General features: G+C 38.6%; 1 protein-coding gene across 3 annotated transcripts in view; it reads right to left on the bottom strand.

Annotated features, from left to right (window-relative positions):
- Positions 1 to 2,952: 2,952 nt before the first annotated feature.
- LOC308561935 (amphiphysin) overlaps positions 2,953 to 19,633 on the bottom strand; it is a 240,406-nt gene continuing 223,725 nt past the window's right edge. For all 3 annotated transcript variants that reach the window (XM_081147581.1, XM_081147583.1, XM_081147582.1), the window contains 4 exons: positions 12,820 to 13,032; positions 10,338 to 10,580; positions 8,218 to 8,319; positions 2,953 to 3,208 (listed from right to left, as the gene is read on the bottom strand). In XM_081147581.1, coding sequence (XP_081003707.1) covers positions 3,101 to 3,208; positions 8,218 to 8,319; positions 10,338 to 10,580; positions 12,820 to 13,032 — 666 coding nt within the window. In that variant the 3' untranslated portion in view covers positions 2,953 to 3,100. The remainder of the gene's footprint in view (positions 3,209 to 8,217; positions 8,320 to 10,337; positions 10,581 to 12,819; positions 13,033 to 19,633) is intronic.

Raw genomic sequence — 19,633 nt, 5'->3', positions numbered from 1 at the left:
AAGCTTGTCCTGTCCCAGGGCCCTAGCAATACTGAGGTATTGTTAAAGATTCAAATTGGCAGAGAGCTTTGCTTAGCAAGTATATACATTGCTCAGGTCTAAATGCGTGTCTATATGTGGCACTGGTAGGAATACAAGAATGGTGTATGTTTAATAAAACCCACAGGCTTTCTTTTTCTGATTCTTTGAAGTCCTTTAAACTATCTGAAGGTCCAAGTGCCACTGGATTTGTCCAAGAAATATTAAAATACAAAGAGAGGTCTGGATAGGGCTTCCTGGGTCAAGGCCCTTTGGAATAAAGTGTAACTACAAACTCACCAATATGTGACCAGGTGACGTGCCATGGTGGTTTGGTGGCCTGAGAATTTGAATTAGACTGAGAAAAGGGAAGTGGAAGGGCCTTTCAAACTAGAAACCATAGAAAGTCCTTGAAACTAACTACTCACAGGTCTCTTAAAAAATTCACTGACCTGGAAAAATGTTCATTCCCTAACTATCTATAGACATTTCTGGAGGACACCAACCACTATCCCATCACTGCCCCTCATCCTCTTAATTTTCACTGCTTTGGAAAATCTAGGATCTTGAAAATTCCTGAAACAAATAATCTGATCACTTTTATTTGCTGTAAAAATTTTTTTTCAAAGACTATACACTAGGACAAAGTAGCTAATTTAAAGCATGTCATTTTGGAAGAACTTGTTAAATTCCTCTAGAAATGTTACAGGTGTGAGCTAAACTTATGGGTGAGCCCGGCCGGGCGTGGCTCAGTGGTTAAACGTCGACCTAGGATCCAGGCGATCAGGGTTCGATTCCCGGTCAGGGCACATGCCCGGGTTGTGGGCTGCAATGACTCTCTCATCATTGATGTTACTATCTCTCTCTCTCCTTCTCCTTTCCTCTCTCTGAAATCAATGAAGATATATTTAAAAAACAAAACAAAAAACTTATGGGTGGAGCTACATCCTGCCAAGCTATACACTTTGGGAGCCACTATGGTGGGGAACATGGGAGGAATTTCAGAGGAACTGCTCTAGGAGAAGCAAAAATTATCTTTGTAGAACATCAGGTGCATTTATTTTAAGAACTAGTTTTTCAGTCTTAGCTTTCAAGCTCTTTCGTGTACTCTCAATGTCAGGAATGGCTTTCTACTATACATCTTACAGTGCTTCATGTTATTTGCTGAATTATCAGTTATGCCGCTGGGCAGGGTATGTTATTTTCTTGTACTAGATTAACATTCATGATGACCCAGCTTTCCTGTAAATTAGCCCTTGGAAAAATCTTGGGTCAATAATTGCTATTTCCCTATTAACACAAACATCAAAGTTGGTAATCCACCAGGAGACTTCAAACCCTGAATCAGAAATGCATACCAAAATTAAAGGTATAACAATGTGCATTCTCGATCAGCTTCCATTATATATAGAATTATACTGGCAGGAAAGAGTCTCAATGAAATAAAAGGTTTTTGCTTTAAGAATTCTTTTCCATAAACAATGGACCATCTGATCTATTCCATCTGATCTGTTTTTCTTTTTATGTGCCTACAAATATAAACATGTCAAAAAGAAAAGTGACCCAAAAATGAGGCTGGTGTGAGAAGAAATTGCTGATTATGAAGGTCGTCAGATATTCTGTGATACACAGACTGGGGGCCACAGCTGCCACCTCTGTGGAGCCTTCATCCTCAGCTGTTATTTGTGCTGTAGTGATTGTGGGGCAGCAGGGACCGCCGAGTGACCAGCAATCACTGGAATGAAGGGGTTGGGGAAGGAAGGGTGCTGTGGAGCACAACCAAGAGGAACAAGCAGATTTCTGCACAAATAACAACTCCACCATAAATATTTCAAGTAGTGCATCTGACTGAGACCAGCTTTCCAAAACAAATGACTCATCAGAAGGAATTGGGGTAATTGCTGGAGCGGACCAAAGGTTTATTTGGAATGACACAGCACTGAAAACATTATCATTACAGATAATCTGTAGGTACGACATACATCATCTATCTTATTTTAGGACAATCTCTGAAGATGAGTTGCATAAATATAAGGAGGTGGAAATATAGAGGAGCTTATTTTTAAGTTTTCTTTTGGGGTGGGTATATATGCCCCATCATCTAGTCAATCTCTTAAAGGTAGGAGTTAAGAAGTTCGCTGCTCATCCCAATCAGCCTGCCTCAAGCCACAGCAGCTGGACATCTAGAGAATCAGGCTCTGCTTTCTCCAAAGGGACAGCAGCTCTGACATGCTATTTGTTATCACACCCTGAAAAATGCACATTACAAACACAGATACTGTCAACTGTTTTGGCAATGGGACGGCTGGTTTTGTTCTGAGGCAAAACTGCGACTGCAACGCCAGACAGAGTAAGAGCAATGCATGTATCAATGACACTTGAGAGGCAAAGGGCTACAATGGAAAGAAAGCAACTATGTATATGTCATTTTGTGCATACACATAGATCCAGGAGTGATGGGAACTAGTTCCTGGGACTGTGTCCAAATATATATATATATATATATATATATATATATATATATATATATATATATAGAGAGAGAGAGAGAGAGAGAGAGAGAGAGAGAGAGAGAGAGATTGGAAAAGAACACTGAAAACTTTTGCAGCAGTATAGTTTCAAACACAGTAAACTTGAAAGAGAGTGAGAGAGCACATGAGTGCATGTGCTCACACCTGCACTGGGGAATAAAATAATCTTGTATTACAGGATAGTTCATCACGTCTTCTGCAGGGAAGCCACTCAATACCACACATTTGGTGCAGAAAAGTTAAGGTTCTGGTCTGGAGAAAGCTACTTTAGACTTGGTGGGAGGGGATCAAGTACAAGAGTCTCCACAGCTTGGACAAAGCATAAATAAACTTGTTCTTAATAACATGGGAGCCAGTGAGGACTTTCTCCTTCATTCACTTTTTTTCTTTCTTATACTTTTTTGAACACATGCTCCATTGATATATCCTTCCAAGCTTTATCTGGCATCAGTCTGTATATCAGTAAGAGTGTAATAGAAAAAGTAAATTCTTCAGGTTTTCATGAAGAATGAAAACCTCAAAACCAGGCTCTTTCTATAATACTTTTGGTCCTAATCCAGGCGCTGGGTGAAGTTCTCCGGAAAGAGGCCTTTGTAGGTGGCAAGATCTCTGTACTGGAGCCAGTCTGATTCCTTCACTCCTACCAGCCAGCCTGCATCCTGAAAGACAAAGACAGGGCTTTCAATTCAACCACTGGGAAAATATACACTGCCAACAATTTAATGAAATAATTTGTTTAATTAGTGTTGTGGCTCTGCATCAAGAGGTTACAGTTCGTGTTAACTGCTGTGCTGAGATCAGTGGGAGGGCTAACTAAAGGTTAATATTAATACTATAATCTTGTATAAACTATAGCTAATTGATGGTAACTGGATTATTACATGAGTTGTTAATGAAAAGGATTAGAATTATAGCTGGCACAAACAGAGGAACGCCATGTGAAAGTATGTCATGCCCACAATGTTTCCTGTCCTATGGGTCACAGTGAAAAAAAGGCTTGAGGACCCCTGGGTTGGAATCTAGTGCTGACAAGGCCATAGAAGGTTTTGTATTTCATCCTGAACCACGTGCTAATAAGAAACAACTGTCGTTCTCTCCCCCAGCTCGCATCACGCAATCCAAATAAACCACCACAGACCAGGCTTATCAAATAATAACGGCTAGATATGATACCTGATATTACCGTTGTGTTTGTTGCTGCTGTTCTAGTATCTAAATTTTAAAGTTTATATGAAGTACAAAGCAGTAGGCTGTCATGATATTCTTGTTGCAAACATTCATATATTCTTTTTTTTTTTTAAATATATATCTTTATTGATTTCAGAGAGAGGGAAGGAGAGGGAGAGAGAGAGACAGAAACATCAATGATGAGAGAGTCATTGATCGAGCCCGCAACCCAGGCATGTGCCCTGACCGGGAATCGAACCCCGACCGCCTGGATCCCAGGTCGATGCTCAACCACTGAGCCACGCCCGGCCGGGCCATTCATATATTCTTTACAAATTGTTCCTTACAAACATTTGTCTATTTTGTGGAAGTGCCATCATAGAACTATAGATGTTCAGTCAAAGAAAGGTTAAATAACCCATTGTATGTGGTCCCACAGCATGGGAGACGGTGTGTAAAACTGAGAAATGGAGGCTGCCGTCTACCCTTGGCCTATGGAAGATAAGTAGAGCTTAGATGGAAAAAGCCGAGTTGAAGGAACAATATGAAACATACAGACCTTAGGAAGCAAAGCTAGTGGGGAATGACTATCTTTATTATGTTAACGAATACACTAAAGAGATCCCTCTTAAAATGAGGGATGGCCAGATTTAATCTGAACCAATTCTCAATGAGGTTCAAGTACATCAGATAAATGAGGACTCAAAAATTAAATAACAAAGCTGAATACATTCCCAGGTGATATAATCTGACACTATAAATTGATGCTGCTATATAGACAAGAAATATAAGCATTTAGACAGGTCAATTTTTGAAGGCAGAAAAAATAACAGTGAGAAAAAGATGACAGTAAAATAACTGATAACATCCTTGCTGATGACAAAAAGTATTCTCTTTAAAATCATGATATTATATGTGTGAAGGACAAAGTTATACTTAAAAGGTGATAATGAAATATTTTCTTCTTATTTTACTTTTAATTAAATTTATTGGGGTGGTATTGGTTAATAAGATTATATAGCTTTAATGTGTACATTTCTATGATATAAAATATTTTCTAAACCACTAGGAAGCATATAAAAGGCCACATTTTCCCTGCAAGTGTCTATATTTTACTGAGTGAAAAATCTAATGGCACCAAGTAGAGTCATGAATTTTAAAATTGTTTCAATAAAGAAAAAAAGTAAAGGACTGGCACAAACCTATAATCAAGATATAGTTCAAAATGTCAATCTTGAAATAAAATTTATATAGTAAAGTGAAGACTATTATTAGCCAGTACAAATCTTTAGCTGAGGCAAATATAGAAAATTAAATTTAACTCTTTAAAATATGTGGTAGACTAAGAATATCCAGTTTTGGTAATGGTGAAATGGCTTGTAGCAGACAAATGCTTCTGCACAGAGCAATTATGAGCACTAGAATAACTACGTATTTATATATACTTAATATACATATGTATAGATATATGTAATTATTCTTATATACAAATGACTGTTACAAAATATATCATATAAAATAAACTTATATAATGGGCTTGTTATAAGTAAAGGCATTGTACATATATAACAACTATTTGAAGGCACTGAGAGTAACCAAAAGCAGGCAGAAACTGGAGAATCTTTAATTCTTGAAAGTAGGGTGCTGTATGAGTGAGATCTGTGCTGGTATTGCCTTCCCCCTGAGGATTCTCCTCAGCCTGTGTGATGCAGGGCATTCAGGGGATAGAGCTGAGGACTGCCAGAGCAGCTATACTTTTATGGGGGATATCTTTTTTTTTAAATATTATTTTATTGATTTCAGAGAGGGGGAGAGATAGAAACATCAATGATGAGAGAGAACCATTGATCGGCTGCCTCCTGCATGCCCCCTACTGGGGATTGAGCCCCCAACCCAGGAATTGACCCCAAATTGAACCTCGATCTCCTGGTTCATGGGTTGATGCTCAACCACTGAGCAACACTGTCTGGGCGATGAGGGATATCTTGAAAAGAAGATACAGAAAAAGTCCCCAAATATGCAGAGAAGCTTCCCTGAAGTCCTGAATTGCTCCCAAGCTGTGAATCCATAAGGAGGATCCCCAAGGAGCCTTGGGAAAGCAGGAAGGCTGAAAAAGATGAGTAGAGATTCAAGCCAGCAGAGGGGAGGCAGAGTTTAGAGTTCAAATCCCATCAAGTTAGGGAGCTTGATAAACCTGTCAGGGTTTCTATTGAAATTCCAGATGGGGTACATCTTAGAAGTAGACAATGGCCCAGGCCTAAGATTTTTATCCTAAGAGTAAGGCAAAACTGAAACAGACCTACTCTAACAAAGGGTAAAACAAACTTCCATGGATTCAAGGTAATTATCCAGTAGTCTGAATGCTTGCTAGAAGAAATAATCTTCAGAGTTAGAAAACAGAATCTAGACTCTATAATGTATTACCCACTGTGTCCAGACCAATTAAAAAAAATTCTAGAGGTGAGGAAAAACAGGAAAATGTGACCAAATGATAAAAGGCAATCAATAGAAATGTGTTCTAGGATGGGCTAGCTTTTGGAATTAGCAGTAAGAAATTTAAAAAAGTCATTATAAATACAGTCATGTACCTAAATTAAAAGATGGTAATAATGAGAATAGATATGAAATCTCAGTAAAGAAATGAAAATGATATAAGAGAACAACATAGATATTATAGAACTATGTAGATAAAATCCTAACTGAAAAAGTCACAGGATAACTGTAGCAACAAATTCAAAGTAGTGAAAGAAAAGGTCACTGTACTATCCAACCAGAGTACCAGAGAGTAGTAAATATTGAACAAAAAAGAACATTCTTAAACATCAAAAAGTCCAAAATATGTATAATTGTTGACAGAGAAAATGAGAAAAAAGAAAAATGAAAAAAGAAAAAACAGCTGAAAGTCTTTCAAATGTAGTGAAAAAAATCTGGGTACAAGACTAAAGAGTTCAGTGGACCGACCTCAAGCATGAAAACTATGAAAAAAACAAGACCTAAGCACATTATAGTTGAAATGATTAAAACATGATACTGAGAATTTCTTAAAATCAGTGAAAAACCTCACAGTATTAGCTATCATATAAACAGTAGAGACTGGAAAAAATTGAAACAATATTTTTAAAGAGTTGAAGAAAAGAAAGTTAACTCAGAATTTTTTCTCTAGGGAAAATACATTTTAAAATGAAGATGAATAAAATTTTCAGATAAACAAAAGCTGAGAGGAATTATTGACAGCAGATCGCCACCTTCAGTTTAGAATGGGGTTTTTGAGATAACCAGACGCTTTTGCCTGATCTGATATTGGTAATTTATGCTTTGTCATTTTTGTTTGTTTAAAGAGTATTTAGAGGGTTTTAACAGTTTCACTAATTTCTTCAGAGAACATTTGGCTTTACTGATTTTTTCTACAGTGTGTCTTTTTATTGAATCCATTTGTGAATTCATTTTTGTTATTTCTTTTCACCTATGTATTTTGTATTTAATTTGATCTCTTTTTATTTTCTTAGGCTGAAAACTTAGAAATTAATGATCACTATGAAATATTTATTCAACTTATTATGGTTTCTTTTATCCATGGATTATTTAGAAATGTATTTTTTTATTTTTAAATATTTGGAGCTCTTAGAGATTTATTTCAATTATTATTAATTTGTAATTTAAGTTTATTGTGGTAGAGACTTGTTTGTTCAACCCAGCACCTTACCTTTCTTGGTAAGAGTATTATCAAGAGAAAAAAAACATGGGGCATGTAAGCCTTAACCTCAAACATAGTGACTTTATTATATGGGGGAAGGCTCATATGTCTCTTTGAGACATTATGGAAGTTACAGCTTTTCTCCAGAAAAACACATTAATAGACACATTTACACATTTTCCATGCCATTTCAGGGATTCACAAATCTTATGAAGAAGAGCAATGTGGAGTCCTCAGTTCCTTAACATCAGACCACTATGCTTGGAGGTGACTTTTATATCCCTGGGGGTGAATTTTTTAAAAGAACTTTTTAGAATTGAGACATAATTTAAACATTATGCAATGCAAAAATTGTTAAGTGAACAGTTCAGCTAAGTTTTGACAAATGCATACACATGTGTAACCCATGCCCTTATCAAAATATAAAACATTTCTATTCCCCAGACAGTCTCTCCTGTCTCCCCTTGTCAATCTCCACACCTCTAGAGGCAACTACTTCTGAAGGGAGACTTTTAGTGCACATGAATAGTGTCTGCATTTCCTGAAGACTGGAGTTTCAGAGACAACATTCCTAGAAAGTAGATACATAATAAGAAATGGTTATCTATTTGTACAAAAAATAAACAATGTAATAGCATCCCAAACCTAAAATTTGTGATGTACTGTGGTCATAAGCCCTTAAATCCTTTTCAGAACTTCCTTGCAGTATCTCAGAAAATGAAAGAGTCTTCAGGAAGTCACTGTGCCCAACTGACCCTTAAGAAAAAACAAATACAGCTTGTAGTACTTTCCAATATCATCCTTTACCTGGTCAGCTTCTGAATCCGAGGGGATCACCAGCACCACGTCACCCCTTTGTAAGGTAAGTTCATCAGAATTTGCTGCCTCGAAATCGTGCAATGCTTCCACCTGCAAGATTGTAAAAGAACTGATTAATGTTAGGAAGGAAAATAGAGGTCGAGTCATACTCTTCCAGTCAGATGATCCGCTGGCACTCTTGGAAGCATCTTTAAGCTAGATAAAAATGAAGGCCCGTATCACACCCCAAGGGAGGAGAAGGCCTCCAAAGGCAGAATGGAAATCCTATTCTGTTTACTTAAAACATTCTATTCTTACAGACAGATACCAAGGCCACTTGGATGCATATTTAGTAACACAATACCTTCTGCTAGAGGTAAAATGTTGTGCATTAATTAAAGTTTAATTCGTCATATTTTTGTTGGAGATTTGCATTTAATTATCACTGATGCTTTATTATTGTAACTTTTTTGACATGAATTAAAAATGCGTAATGGAACGTTCCTCTAACTATAGCTTCTGTCCTATTGGAAAAACCATCACTTTCATGTTATAATGAAATCACTATTTAATCAAACCCTGTGTTCAATGTCTATGTTAAATTTCCTTCTTTCCCTGCCCTACCTTTTAAACATAACAACCTGTTTCTAGTTCCCTTTTATGGAAAGATTTCTTTAAAATTTGGTTATAGGAAAATTTTAAAAAGTAGACAGAACATCCCAGCTGGCATGGCTCAGTAGTTGAGTGTTGACCCATAAAACAGGAGGTCAGGGCACATACCCAGGTTTGGGGGCTCAATCCCCAGTAGGGGGCGTGCAGGAGGCAGCCAATCAATGATTCTCTCTCATCATTGATGTTTCTCTTCCTCACTCTCCCTTCCTCTCTCTGAAATCAATGAAAACATATTTTTTTTTAAAAAGTAGCAGCTTGAATAACTATCTATAATCACACCCAGGTTTATTTCTCCCATGTCTCTCCCCTCAACCCCACTCATGAGATTAAATAATCACCTTTTAAAATTTGCTGTTTGCATGTAGAATCATAAAATGTCAAAGCTGGAAATTACTATCTTATCCCCAAATTCATTCTTCTGATGAGAAAATGGAAGCTCAGAGAGAGGGGTGTAGTGGTCAGTGAGGGAAGCCCAGAGGGCCCAGACAGTCCTGGCCTTCAGTGACACCCTGCACCCTGATTCTTTGTACTCTACATAAAACACAGTGGGACACATGCCTTCACCTGCTACAGGCTTAGTTTTTCTTCACATAATTAATTCATAAATCCATTATACCCACCTCATCCCCATTGGAGCTAGCAAGGTAGCAGTTACTTTCTAATGAGCAGAGAGGGAACAAAAAGATCATGACTAATCAATCCTAGCCCCACAAACAAACAAAAATTTAACACTTTTTAAAAGAAAAAGAGCTGAATTTTGAAATGTAAACTCAAATTATGGAACTTTTAATTCCCAACAATATTCTATTAAGGAGGATTAACTGTCTTTAACACTTGGTGGAAGCCTGTTTTCAGGTATTTGCTGTTTGTTTTTGTAAGGACCTTTCCGTGTATGAAGGCTCTATGCAACCTGATGGCTTCTTTGAGCAAAATCTTCTGTCCATAAATTTAGGCCTCTTTTCTCTCTTCCTTTTCACAGAAGGTCATTAACATATTTATTCATTTATTTGTAAAATATTTATTGACCCCCTACTCTGTGTTCTGGACTGTAACCAGGTGCCAGAGTGGAATGGGCGCTTCCTGTTTCCTGCCCTCCGGAGGTGTATAATCCAGCTGGGAGCAGATGAGCCCAGGGCTGGTGGCACCCACAAAGCTCTGTGAGGAGCACAGAGAGCACTCAGGTGGAAGGCATTAACCCATGCACTACCAAGGGGTATATCCTTTAATTATTCTTTGCCAAAAAATGGAAAAACATCACTGTAGTTCTCCTTTCCACAGCACAGAAATCTGCCATGTTGCAATGTGACACTGGGATGGAGAGGAAAGCAGTACAGAAAAAGAGTATGTAAGGCAAAAAGTAAAAGCAAAAATTGGAAAACCAAAGGTGTAAGCAAAGTGCGTCAAAGCAAAGGAAGGACAATTGACCACCAGATTTAAAAAATTAAAAATGGAAAGACCTTGTAGAGAAAGCCAGGAGGCACTTCCGGAGAAGCTTGGCTTGCAGACGGAGCGGAGGGTGCAGGCTGGGAGTCCTCAGTGGCCTTCTGCTCAGTGGCCAGCTCTGGCATCTCACTGGTGGGGCCTGGAAGAGCTGAGTTTTCAGTCTCCTCCTTGGACTCTGCACCTATAATTATTTCATGTTCTCCCTCCTCTTCATTGCTGGAAGCAGGCTCTATGATGACAGAAGGGATGACTTTCTCCTGGGGAAACAAAATGTTGCGGTCTGTTCTGGCCACCATGGCCACAAGAATATACCTAAGGAACTAACAGTAAAGGTAGAACAAGATCCCTACTGTACAGGACAAGCCCGACAAGCTAGCCCAATAATCACCGCCCCCCCCTGAGTTCCCATAGAAAGAACAAACCAGTCACACTCTAGCCAAGCATAACCCCATTACTCATTATAAGACATTGTGTTTAAATTGTTCCTTTTGTGTTGCTAAAGGTCCCCCCTTGTTTCCTGTACCAAAAGCTGACAGCCTGACAAATTATTGGAAATCCCTTTACTGCAGTGCCTTTGTGGTTCCTGAGCATAACGTAAGAGAAGAACTAAGGGTCGGGGCTGCAGTTCGGCTCTTACATGGGTGAGATGCTGCAACTGTAGCTGCTGGCCAGCAAATAAAGGCTCCAAAATTCAAACTCAAACTCTGGTGGTCGTCTGTTGTGGGTCACCCCAGAACAGGTCCTTTGGAGGCAAGACATCTGCATCCTCCCTGTCACACTGTCCCTGGCTCCCAGTTTCCCCACCTCCCTCACTCAACTAAATGCCTGCTGTTCCCCAAACCCGATTTAGGATTTTTGGCCCTTGGGCCTTCCACCTTGCAGGACCTTTCTCCTTTCTATCTCTCCAGAGAGAAATACCCTTATAGGGGTTGATTTCTGGATCCCTGAACAATCTTCCAGTTTGGCAAGAGTAAGGTTTCTATGTAAACTAGAGGATGGATAGGAGACTGCAGGGAGGGAGCGAAGGCATGGCGGGGTGGAGGAGAGAGTCCTGAAAGGAAATGCAGTCGGATTCCAAGGATGGACCCATTCTTGCAGTGGTCACTTCTTGTCCCGCTGAATGTTAACACTCACCTGAAGCTGACATTTAATCTCCTGTGACTGCTTGTCTCCCAGAGTCTCATGGGACTCCCACATAGCCTGAAACCACAGTTGGTAATGATGTGGCCCATGTTTGGAGATAATCTACCTGTCCTTTGCTTGTTAATTATCATTAGAGCCACACCACAGTCACAGTTTAAGGGATTACAACTCCCACCAACCACTCCAACACTCTATTGCCTAGGAAAGCAGAACCAAAGGATCCAGACTTCCCTCTTATGTTTTGACAAAGATGAGCAAGAAGGGAAATTTAACTCACATAATGAAAGTCTGGAGATATTTATTGCTTTTCAGATTAAGTTCTATATTCCCTCAGATATTGGTGAACATAAGTACTTCCATTCTTCAATTTGGAGAAAGTAATACACTCTTTCAACAAATATAACAATATATACAAAAATATCCCTGGCATGGTGACAAGAAAATATTACAATGAATAGAATATACTCTTGAGTTATTTCTCCAAACACCAATGCTACCTGCTGTTTTTCAAGTGGGATGAAAGGGGTAACTGAGTCTCAAACTTCTAGTAGCCTTGGAAGGATTTCTGGAAATTTATTATGAATATAATAATCAGAAAGATGGAAGGCATGACATCAAGCCCACTCTTCACCATTACCTTCTGGAATGTAGAAGACCCAAATCTGGGGTTTAGAAGAGCTACCCTTACTTGCACCAGGTTTGAGGCTTCCACAGTCACGGCACAGATGGCTGTGCTGCCTCTGAACTTCTCTAAGCAAGCAAGAGCTGGGACAAAGTCCCACGCATGCGTTTAACGACCCATTTTCCTTTTGAAAGTGCAACATAAGGATGGGCTTTTGGTAAAAGGAGCCTAATTTGAGGTGAACTTGGAGGCACTCTAATAATAATAACCACCACGAAACAGTAATCATAGTAACATGATTTAACTACTAATACTGGGTTCTAGGCATGTGCCTGTGACCAGGCTAAGCACTTAATGGCTATTTTCTCACATAATCCACACAACCCTATTATACCATTCTATTCACTCTCTTCCCTCCATTCTCATCCTTTGTCGTCTATGCTACATTCCTGTTCTCCATCACTTTACTGCACAGTTTCCTTCACCTCTACTTGTGCTTAATTTAAGCCCAGTCCACCGTAGCCTGGGGGCTTGTGTGGGACCCCAGAATACTGACACTGAGAAAATGGTGTGACCATTGTTTCTGAGAATCTAATTTTTTTTCATGGAGCAGTATGCCACAAAATGGCTACAAACCTAGTCTACATCCGAGAGTTATCACCAGGAACAAACAGGCAGAGCATTCCAACCGGCGCCTCTCCCGAGAGCTTCCATTTCACCAGGACACTTACCTGAGGTGCTGCCGCTTCTGCTTTTTCTGGTTGAGATCTGTCACTGTCTGCGACCTCTGTGGTTTCAGTATCAGTCTTGGGCTCCTCTGAACCTGCTCCTTCCCCAGTAGGAAGAGCTGCTTCCTTCTCTGTCTCTGCTTCCTCTGTTGGGGTCCCTTCCGCTGCCGACACCAATGTTCCAGAAGTCACATCAGCATCAGTTCCAGGTAGGATCTGCAAACCAGGAACCAAACAGGCTGTGTCTGTATCTCCAGGGCCTCAGTGAGAGTCAGACTCAGCCTTTTCACTTCTCTCCTCCCCTCTGCTAAGGCTCATCAGATTTCGAAGCTTTCTTTGTAATGTGCAAAGATTCAGGTACAGCAGTCTGCCATCTGCTCACCACAACTCTAACTCCTTTTTTCTTGGGTACCCACTCAGCTTTCCTTGCAGTTAGGTGTAGCAAATGGAATTTGACTGGAAGTAACAAATGCCAATCCTGTGACATGGCTTTCTGGGTGTGGGGAGTCCCCTCCACAAGCTATTTCCATTTTTGTTGCCTGAAAGCAGATAGCGATGTCCTAGAGGCACCTGAGTCACAAAATAGAAGGGGCCTGGCCCCAATAACTGGGTCATGGAACAAAGCTACATAAGAAAAGCCTCCTCACCATGCAAAGTCAGAATTTAGAAAAACTGCATTTCAGCATAAACTCTAAAATATTCATGGAGAAGGTCACAGAAGCTAAATCACATTTATGAAAAAAAGAAAAAAAATAGGGTGTTTTCTCATGAGATTTCTTGAGAATGAAAAAATATATATTTTTATTATCAAATATTCATTACAATCAAAAGTAAAATCCAACTTGGGAGTAGTATAATAGAGAAAGGGAAAATTTTGTTTCTAAGATTGGACCAGTCAAAAGAAGAGCTTTTAGTGTTTAAAACTTGCAATAATGAAATAAAAAAAGTAAAATCAGAAATTTAATTTTGAACAAATTGGTTGTGGAGTCCAAGTCTTTAGCAAGACTATAACATCAGCTTGGCTGATTTGATTTGAGAGGTTCAAATCAGAAAGACTGAGAAAGAAGGAGAGTATTAGATTGATCTTATATAATATACCCAGGACACATATTTGAAAAATTGATCTTGCTGTCTGATATGATTAGCATTAGACATTCCTTTCAGTTATCAAATAAGTGCTACCCAGTTTGTCCTATTAAGTTAGGAAAGTCCGAATGTTGCAGATATTAACTGTCAAACCCGGAATATGAAAGGGGAGATGGAGAGTGCCTGCAGGATGGGCATCAGAAATGGGAGATGAAAAATGCAAACCATACCTACAGCTCACCGCAAAGCATTAAAAAAAACCCTTTCTTCTGACTTAAATTTATAGGTAATAGATTAAGTAAAAATAACCTGATACAGAATACATTACTATAATACAATATTTTACTTTGGGGATAAAAAATTATGTTGACAGCTATACTATTTGTTATATGGCCAAGAACTACTCACGTTCTTAGAAATTTACTTCCTTGTTTTATGAGACTCTCTTATGAGAATTTGGCTCTCCAAAGTGTGCAACGATCCTATGATCCTATGTGTAGTCACTAGCCATGATGTAGCATTTATTTCTTTTTCTACCCTGTCATTAAAGTACATAGGTTCAGAAAGTAATCCTTTCACCTGAATTGTAATGTACTTATTTAAAGTGAAGTATAAATGTTGATAATTATTGAAGTAGGGTAACAGGTACATGGGGATTTCTATTTGATGAATGACTGAAAATTTCCATAATAAATGTTTATTTAAAAATTTAAGAGAACTGCCCCTCTTGTTTTAAATAAACATTGACCTTTTTATGGATGTTATTGTTGCTGCTGAACATAAATTAGGAGGGTATCTTAATTCCAAGAAGAGCACTGACTGAACAATGCCTTGTAGTTTTGTTAGAGAAATCAATAAGCTGTCTTCAGGATCCTAAGGACCTAGCAAAGTTTCTTCTCGTCAGAATTTATACCTAAAGACAGTGCACATACAATGGGCTTATGGGCATAAATGCAAAAAGCAAGTTGTGTTGCCATAATTCTAAGTTATTTATGATTTCTATCTGTCTGGAAAATCACATTATGGGGTGGCCATCCCACTGGTTTCCAAAGCTCCACACCAGATGGATTCCATGTACATGCAGCCGGTATGAACAGACAGACAGTGAATACCACCAGGTGCACACATACACACATACATGTTGTTACAGGTCAGAAAGCAGTCACCATGTTATTTAATAGACTATTCCCCCAAGTGACTATATATAAATCCTTCCATACATATACATCCCAAAACATACCATTAGTAATTGGAATTTATTCATAACTGAATTGATATAACTTCAGATAGAATATATTTCTGTGAAGCATTGACGGTGTTCTCAAAGATAATTTTTTAACTCTCTCCATACAAATAGAATGCTAATAATGAAATCCTACTTATCCCTAGCCTCTATATACCTATCAACTTGGTCATATCAAATTTTACTATCACAAGATATACGTGTTATCATCTTTCCTTTGCTAAATGGCTTAAACAGGCATGAGTGGCTGGATCTGATTTAGACATAACAGTGTGGCAGCTGTGATGTTGGCCACCAGCAGGTGGAGGCCAAGTGCCTGTGCTCTGACTTTCCTTGACTTCACAGGAGCAAACTGCGGGTCACCAATTTACCTGATCCCTCCGTTCCCACGTCCCTCCATCCCTCTTTCTCTTTCTCTCTTTCTCTTTCTCTTTCTCTTTCTCTTTCTCTTTCTCTTTCTCTTTCTCTTTCTCTTTCTCTTTCTCTTTCTCTCTTTCTCTATCTCTTTTTCTCTCCCTCCCTCCCTCCCTCCCTCCCTCCCTCCCTCCCTCCCTCCCTCCCTCCCTCCCTCCCTCCCTCCCTCCCTCCCTCCCTCCTTCCCTCCCTTCCTTCTTCTCTTTCTTCTTTCTTTCCTTTTGCGCTCTCTCTCTCTCTCTCTCACCCCCCCCCCCCCCCACACACACAGAGGCATAGAGCATGTGGAAAAGGGTTGGTAAGAATGGTGGTAAATAAAAATCACCAAAATATTGACATTAACAATGCTGGTAGAGTCAGGGTGCCAAGGAAACTACCACTTTGACTACAGAGGGGAAAAGGCAAAAATGAATGACCTACCTTAGTGAAGGGAAGAAATTAGCAGTCCTCTATCTTTCTCTGAGTCCATCAGTAATAAATTCTGATTTCTTTAGCCAAAATCAACACTTTGATTTTACAGAGCCTAAAGACCATTGCAGAAAGGACTGTCCACTGTCTAGGCTGCCTCACGTTTTTCTGACTCTGGTATTGCTCTGATAATTAGTGGTGCCCCAATTCCCCCTTTACCTCTGGAATCTGTTCCACAATTTTTTCTTTACTAAAGTATTTCCACTGCATATTTACTGACTGCAATAATAAAACAACATTAAAATACAACAGTAGACAGGAATCCATTTGCTCAGATTAGGTGTTAACTCTAGATAAAATCAAGGAAAGGCTGAAAAGGTTTTCAGTGATAGGGTTATTCCTCTTTTACTATTTTTATGCATTCAATTTGTTAGCTATTTGTAGATTTAGAAAAGGAAACATTTTCTAGACTTTGCTTACTACCATAGATGTTATACCTGCTAGGAAAAAAAACAATGATTAATGACTATTTTTTTCTTTTATGTATTATCCAGGGAGACCAGAGGACTGAAACTACTCAAAGTATTTCAAGCCTTTGATATTCAATGTTATTAAATTTTTCTCTTCACTCCAAATGTTAAGAGATACACCATTATCTTATCTTCTGCCAAAACCATACTATCTGTTGGCCAAATATATTTATGGTGAAAAAGATCTAATGCAAAGAGAAACTAAAATAATTTCTCCCTACTCTCAGGCACATGTTGTTTACTTGTGTGCACAAGTCCCTGACTATTGCCAATGTGCACATTAATCACACAGAAATCACAAGGATTGGCAGGGGCTTATCTTTGAAATGGTGAGTGGTTCTCACTCTATCATACAGATCTTACTGCTTTTATATCTTCTGCTACAACAATCTCCTTGGTGGAAAGCGATATGGTTATGGCATTCACGTCAGAGTCCTTTCAAACACTTAGCCACATTAGAAAATTTTCTGGAAGTGGAATGAAACAAATGCAATGCAACAATGGCCTCAGTATCCTGCAAAGCAGGGAAACACATTTGGGTGACAGAAAATAGTCCCTCCAGGAGATGGTGCCATGAAAGGAAGTCAACAAGGACTGAGACCGCAGACAAGTAAGAGTCATGACTTGGCTGCAGGAGAATCTGTAATCTCTGGGTTTTGTTTAATTTATTGATTTATTTTACTTATTCACTGTTTTGCTTTCTTAGCAATATTTTCTCTGAACAATGCCTGAAAAGCAGCTTGACACTTGTGTAACTGGCCTAGATGATAACTGCAAAGAGTCCCTAGTATGAAATTCCATACTTATCTACAGGACAGGTTATTTTAACTGAAAATAGGTCTCTTTTTTCTGATTAAAAAATAATGGATACCACTGGTTTAAAAATAAAAGAAATAATTTATGGTACCATTTTGAGGTATTTATTTTTATTCATTTCTATACATTCAGAGCTTTATTTGTCTATTTATTTTACAACACATAGATGATGTTTCTTAGAAAAATTCTATCAAAGGCTATATAACATTTTATTTCCTTTTCTATTTAACAATTTATTTAACAGTTCTCCTATAATTGAACTAGTTGGTTTCCAGTTCTTAAAAATGTTATAAACACTGAGAAAAACCTTGGCTTGTAACCATATTTACAACAATTATATAAGCCATACACTTAAATAATTTAAATAGCCCTGGCCAGTGTGGCTCAGTTGGTTGGGCATTATCCCATGCACAGAAAGGTCACCTGTTCGATTCTCAGTCAGGGGACATGCCCAGGTTTCCGGCTCAATCCCAGTAGGGGGGCAGCTCAATCCCAGCTGATCTATGTTTTGCTCACACATCAATGTTTCCCTCTCTCTTTCTCTCTCTCCCCCTCCCTCTTCCTTCCTCTCTTAAAAAAAAAAAACAATAAATAAATGCCAAACTATGCTCCCTTTATTTATTTATTATGTACTACATAAGGACTTTGAGGGGGATTGCTCAAAATTTTATTATGAAAAAACGTCAACAGAGAGAAAAATTAAAAGGATCATACAGCGCACATCCAAAACTCAGCACCTTGGACCTCCAACTGACATGGTGCTGCATTTGCTTTATCACATCTTCCCATCTGTTCACAATGATTTGGATTAACCCTTCAGTCAATCACAATAAGTCTTCAAAAATGTTCAACAGGAATTCTATGGGATGCTATATACCTTATATATTTGGTAATGTCTTTCTTCTGCTTTCAGACATGACTACTGCTAAAATGTGTTTTTCTTTGCACTCAAAATCTGTATGTCCTTCTGACAGCTTCTGACCTTTAGTAGTGGGAAGGACAAGCCTGAGGCCTGCCTAGTTATTGCTGTTTTGTAGTGCATTTCCTCTGCAATCTGGATGCTTGCAGAACTTTTTTGCAAGCTTCAAATTTAAAGAATACATTTAGATGTTAGCCTCTCATTCATTCTGTCTGTGTGTGTGTGTGTGTGTGATTTCCTAGGATCCGCATGCAGGGATGCCTTCAGCTAGGGAGCTCCAGCTGGAGCACGTTTTCTTGTCATACCAGCAACTATGCTTCACTCCCTGCCCTACAGCTTTTCTGTTAGGAACAGGAATTGCCCAGGAGTTGTCTTCAGTCTTTGGCATCCTCACCTACCTCCTTCACTTGTGCTTTTCCTCTTTGTGTTGGGTGAGCTCATCCAGTTTGTCCTCATATCATGCAATCAATTCTCCACAAGTTTGCTTCTGGTCTTTATTACTCTTAGGCAAATTTAAATTCTACTATTACATTTCTTCCCCTTAAAATCTCTTTTAACATCACTGAGATCCCTTTCATCTACCCCATAAGCAGCCCTCTTTTTATCATTGTGGTTGCCTTATCTCATCTTTCATTTCTTGTTTCAAATAATCAAGGTCCTCTTGAATTTTGCTGATAACAAAAGGAAGACAATTTTCAATATTTTCTGCTATACTTTTGGTATATTTTTGTTCTCTAAAGAAAATTTTAACTCTGTATCTATTATGCAGTGTTTTCCTTTTGTTGTATTACTTTCTATATAGGCCCTATGCTTTTTTATGTGTTTGTTTAGTTGTCTAAAATTAGGTAAAATCTCTCTAGGCCTGATGTTTACAGTGGACATGGAAACATTCTTTGTTCCATTTTACTCTCCTTCTGGGGACTTTTAGATACCCTTTCAGCACAGGAGGTGGGGAGGGTTCATCAAGTATCTACACACAACCATCTGTCTTGAACTCCCCCAAATATCTGTCACAGGCTGTACTGGTGTGAGAGTATTAGCAGGCTCTAGGTGACCTGGATGCTTCAGAAAGCTGCCTCTACACTCATGGGGGTGGCACTAGATGCCAGTTGTCTTCTATCTAGAGAGAGGATGGGTGAAAATCTCACATACTTTTCAATATCAGGCGTAGTTATAATACTTTAAGAACCTTTTCATGCCTTGGTTTGTGGAAAATTCTCCTGGGCTTGTCTAATATTTCTAGAATATAGCACTATTGAAACTTTGACTTTATTTGTATATTTAAGCATAAAAGAGCTTAAAATGAAAACACAAAAAACAAAACACCTGGTAATAGTGAATCTGATACAATTTTTTTCTGATTTATTCTTTAATATTTTCAGTTTTCTTATACAATCTTCA

The sequence above is a fragment of the Miniopterus schreibersii genome (assembly GCF_964146895.1).
Source record: "Miniopterus schreibersii genome assembly, chromosome: 9".
NCBI lineage: Eukaryota > Metazoa > Chordata > Mammalia > Chiroptera > Miniopteridae > Miniopterus > Miniopterus schreibersii.
The sequence above is the reverse complement of the archived record's forward strand: the minus strand, read 5'-3'. Positions and strand labels throughout refer to the sequence as shown.